The 5,000-nt window shown below is 50.6% G+C and overlaps 1 protein-coding gene across 1 annotated transcript in view; it reads left to right on the forward strand.

Annotated features, from left to right (window-relative positions):
* The window catches only part of LOC308153999 (CUB and sushi domain-containing protein 3-like), a 504,776-nt gene that overhangs the window by 330,725 nt on the left and 169,051 nt on the right, over window positions 1–5,000 (forward strand). Inside the window, 4 exon segments of the mRNA XM_080527180.1 lie at window positions 2,274–2,465; window positions 4,072–4,079; window positions 4,081–4,132; window positions 4,135–4,210. Of these exon segments, the coding sequence (XP_080383306.1) occupies window positions 2,274–2,465; window positions 4,072–4,079; window positions 4,081–4,132; window positions 4,135–4,210 (328 nt within the window).

Below are 5,000 nucleotides of genomic sequence, written 5' to 3' on the forward strand. Positions count from 1 at the left end.
GAAACGATGTTTAACTTATGATTTACTAGCACTGGGGCCCCCACCCCGCCCTTGGGCCCGTGGTGGTCGTGGTCCCGAGGAGCGGGTCCCCTACTGCGAGGGGTGTCCCTTATTTCTCTGACTGAAAGGTGGCAACCCTAATTACAGGGACAGAGGAGCCAAACGTGTGAAGAGTAAGTGTCTCCTGCCTGATCACTGGTAACTTCAGGCTCTTCACCAGGTTTTCATGAATGAAGCTTCTCTGACTCCCTCCATCTAGAAGGCAGCGAGCTATCTTCCTGCCTGATGGGCCTCCCACCCATCACTTGGCAGTTTGTAGCAGCACAGTGTTCTGTCCATTCGGTTTCATCTTCTCTGAGTGGGGGATGACTGAGGAAACGACAGCCTCTTCAGACACAGTGGGGCGCTGCACCTCACTTCTCTTCCCGGTCCACTCAGCAATGTGATGTCTTCTTCCACATGTTGCAAATGATACATCCTTTACTTTGCAGAATTTTGCAATGTGTTTCTTTCCTAAACACACAAAGCATCTTCCCATTTTCATCAGCTTGTCTTTGCGTTCAGCAGCATTGTGGTCTGGGAAATGTTCTGTGTTATGGTCTGCACTGTCACAGAATAAACAGTTGTGTGTCTTCTGGCTGGATGTATGCAGTGCAGCAGCAGATTGCATGCTTGGGCTTTTCGGTTTCATGTCATTGTATGAGTATGACTGCTTCCATGGCTTGCTCTCTGCTTTCTGTTGGTAGGATGATTTTGTCATGTGTAGTGCTCTTTCCCTGCTCTGAACTTCCTTCTGTAGGAATCTGACTATCTCAGAGACCTTCCATTCATCATCTACTTCCCTCTGACGACTATATTCAAGAGCTAAAGTTATCTGGAATTATCTTCAGATTGGGCATAGTATGCTTCCGTAGGTTTCTGACACTACACCCAATGACTCTAAGCTCCTAATCTGAATTTCACATTCATCATATAGCTGCCTCAAGGCATTCACATCAGAGGATTTCTTCACAGGAGTTAGATTCAGTAGCTTTGACATGTGAGCACTGATCACAAGATCTTTCCTTCCAAACCTACTCTGCAGTAAGGTGATCGCACTATCATAGTTTACATCAGTTAACATCAGTCCTGATACTGCCTTTGCAGCTGGTCCAGTGAGATATGTTTTCAGGTAAGTGAACTTCTCTCTTTTGCACAGTGCATCATTCTGGTGAATAGCAGCCTCATATTGGCTCCAAAAGTCCTGCCACCTACTGACATCTCCATTGTATTTGTCAATAATTAACCTTGGTAGCTTTACTGATTGTCTCTGTGCTGATGATGCAGCTCAATTATTATGCATCGCTCACCCTCTGCTGCGTTGGTATTGGGTTCCGCTCCTCCTGTCTCCTTATCATACGCTGTGCACGACTCCTCAATGTGATGACGCGCTCCCTATTCCTCCGCTGTTTCAATCTCCGCCTCCAAATCATCCAATACAGTCAGCTGTTCTATTCCGCGGTCGAGTTCAAGCAATAGCGCCTCTGATGGAACCCCGCTTTCGTCTCATTCTTTCACCTTCGGTCCGACGTTCCTCTTCAGCCAATGAATCCAGCTAGCATCTGGCTAGCATCTCCATTCGGATTTAAACGGTTCATGTTTATCCCGGGTTTCGGCACCAACATTTTTTTGTCTTTTTACCTTCTGAAAGGATGGCTTGGACTGGTGATATCAAGAAAGGTTCTTTATATACAATCTGCAGGTCATACACTTCTGATCACTTTCTACAAAACAAGCTATTAGATCATTCACGTTCTACTCAATGTAGAATTTTGCATTTCTCAAAAACAAACTGTCAACTTATATGACATCTTGCATAGAAGGCATTCTAGAACCTTAACTTGTAGAACCTTAACGATAAATAATAACACCTAACTGTCAATCAACTATGTAACACATCAGTCAATCTCTTTTAACAGTCAATAAATCATGTAACATATTATTCAATCATGTAACCTATAAAGTTACAACATTTATACTGCTCTTCATATTGACTATAAAACCACACACACAGATACAGACTCACAGACAGACACACACACACACACACACACACACACACACACACACATACACACACACACATAAACACACAGACACACACACACATACAGTTGAGTTCTCTACATGGAAACCCTCCTCCCCTCCTCTATGACATAGTCCCCCCATCTCCCCTCCTAAGATGATCTCACTCACCCCCTCCCCCCCCCTGAACCCTGACCTCTGACCCCCAGGCTCCGTGGCCACGGCCTGCAGGGACCCCGGGGTGCCCATGAACGGCAGTCGCAGCGGGGACGGCCGAGAGCCCGGCGACACCGTGTCCTTCCTCTGCGACCCCGGGTACGAGCTGCAGGGGGAGATGAAGATCACCTGCATCCAGGTGGAGAACCGCTACTACTGGCAGCCCAGCCCCGCTGTCTGCATAGGTGAGTCTGCCTACCTGGCAACCCAGGCTAGCTGGCTGTTGGCCTACCTGGCAACCCAGCCATCTGTAGTTTGTAGAGGTGAGTTGTCCTACCTGCCAACACAGCCCAGTCTAGCTGTCTGTATATGTGAGTTGTCCTACCTGGCAACCCAACCCAGTCTCGCAGTCTGTGTAGGTGAGTTATCCTACCTGGCAACCCAGCCCAGTCTAGCTGTCTGCATAGATGAGTTATCCTACCTGGCAACCCAGCCCAGTCTAGCTGTCTGTAGGTGAGTTATCCTACCTGGCAACCCAGCCCAGTCTAGCTGTCTGTAGGTGAGTTATCCTACCATATTGTGTTAGGAACACAGTGAGGGGCCCACTCACCCATATTGTGTTAGGAACACAGTGAGGGGCCCACTCAGAACAGAGCTCAGCCAACAGAGCTACAGCTGAAGAGCCAATCAAATGCAAATGGCTGTCATCGCCCCCACCACCGACTCTGAACCAGGAAGTGAAGGTATCGCAGTGAATAAATCCGACTAAAGAGATCTTGAGGACAGGAGGCACTTTAACAAGTACTCTGACAAACCTCAAGGGAGTCTTCTCTCTCTCTCTCTCTCTCTCTCTCTCTCTCTCTCTCTCTCTCTCTCTCTCTCTCTCTCTCTCTCTCCCTTGCTCTCTCTCTGTATGTCTATGACTCAGCTCTCTCTCTCTCTCTCTCTCTCTCTCTCTGTGTCACTCTCTCTCTCTTTATCTCTTTCTCTCTCTTGCTCTCTCCCTCTCTCTCCCCTGGAGGGCTAATGCGTTGGATGAAACAGATCACGTCTCTTCATCTCTAGTACATCGGTGTAATCTGTCATTGAGATAGCTCTTCTGACTAGCTGCTCTGGACGCACCAGCGTTCGTTCCGGAGACAAGCTGACTGATGTCAGAGAAAGACTTGTTCATACCATTTGTTTTACTTCACTTGCTACTTAGATTGATCCTGTATACCTATAGCCACTGATTCTTGAAGGATTTAACCGAGAAATGCCCTCATTTAGTTCAGCTTTGTTTCCCACCTGACAGCACATTTAACTTCTCTCCTCTCCTCTCCTCTCCCCTCCCCTCCCCTCCTCTCCTCCTTTCCTCCTCCTCTCCTCTCCACTCCTCTCCTCTCTCCTCCTCTCCTCTCCACTCCTCTCCATTCCTCTCCTCCTCTCCTCTCCTCTCCTCTCTTCTCCTCTCCTCTCCTCTCCCTCCCCCTCCTCTCCTCTCCTCTCCTCTTCTCCTCTCCCCTACTCTCCTCTCCTCTCCTCCTCTCTTCTCCTCTCCCCTCCTCTCTCTTCCCCTCTCTTCTCCTCTCTTCCCCTCCTCTCCTCCTTTCCTCCTCCTTTCCCTCTCCACTCCTCTCCTCTCCTCTCCTCTCATCTCCTCTCCCCTCCTCTCATCTCCTCTCCCCTCCTCTTCTCTCCCCTCTCGTCTCTCCTCTCCTCCCCTCCCCTCCTCTCCTCTCTCCTCTCCTCCTCTCCTCTTCTCCTCTCCCCTACTCTCCTCTCCTCTCCTCACTCCTCCTCTCTTCTTCTCTCCTCTCCTCTCCTCTCTTCCCCTCTCTTCTCCTCCTCTCTTCCTCTCTTCTCCTTCAGCTCCGTGTGGGGGGCAACCTGACCGGCGCCAACGGCTTCATCCTGTCCCCCAACTTCCCCCACCCTACCCCCACAGCAAGGACTGTGATTGGCTGATCGCCGTCAACTCGGACTACGTCCTATCGCTGGCCTTCATCAGGTAATGACCGTCACACACACCTGTCACATGTCAACCCCTAATAGTTCAGTTTTCCCTCCAGGCAATTAGGCCGGCTGAAGGACTGCCTCCTCCCCCCCCCCCGCCCCCCTCCTCCTCCCTCCCCTCCTCTCTACCTCCCCCTTGCCTCCCCCTACTCTAGTAACAAGACGTTTATGGGTGTTCTGTCAACACCTCCAGTGTGTGAGGTGGATTAGCAGGCGACGAGAACAGCTCCTCTGTGACAGCTCATTCTGCTTAGCTAACCGCTAACGCCCCCCGCCCGCCACAGTTACACAGAAGTACGCGGTCGGTCATTACGCTACGGCTAAAAACCGCTAACGGCTAACGCTACAGCTGCACAGAAGAAGACAGTTGGTAATTACGCTACGGTATGCTAAACGCCGTCGAGTTTCTTTTTCCTCTTTCTTCTGCCCATTAGGATGCAGCTCGTGTGCTAGCAGGCTAATTAGCGCGGCGTTGCACGGTGGGGCTGGGGGGGGGCGGGGAAGTGAACCTTAAACGGTAATGAACCTTAAACTCAGGCCTTTTCTCAGACACGGGGGCCGGGGGAGGTGTGTGGGGGGGGGTGGGGGTTGGGGGGGTGGGGGGTTGGGGGGGGGGGGGGAGTAGACATCTCTACCCGCTGACTGATGTGGACAATTAGTGGTAGAAGAGGCAGTGTTGATGAATGCTTTTCACACATGTATAATCCTGGAAATTACAGCCATTTTCATCGGAAACACTTCTGTTCATTCTGCGAGACTTGGGGGGGGGGGGGGGGGGCTACTGG

Source organism: Nansenia antarctica, assembly GCF_963989245.1.
Source record: "Nansenia antarctica genome assembly, chromosome: 3".
NCBI classification, from domain to species: Eukaryota; Metazoa; Chordata; class Actinopteri; order Argentiniformes; family Microstomatidae; genus Nansenia; species Nansenia antarctica.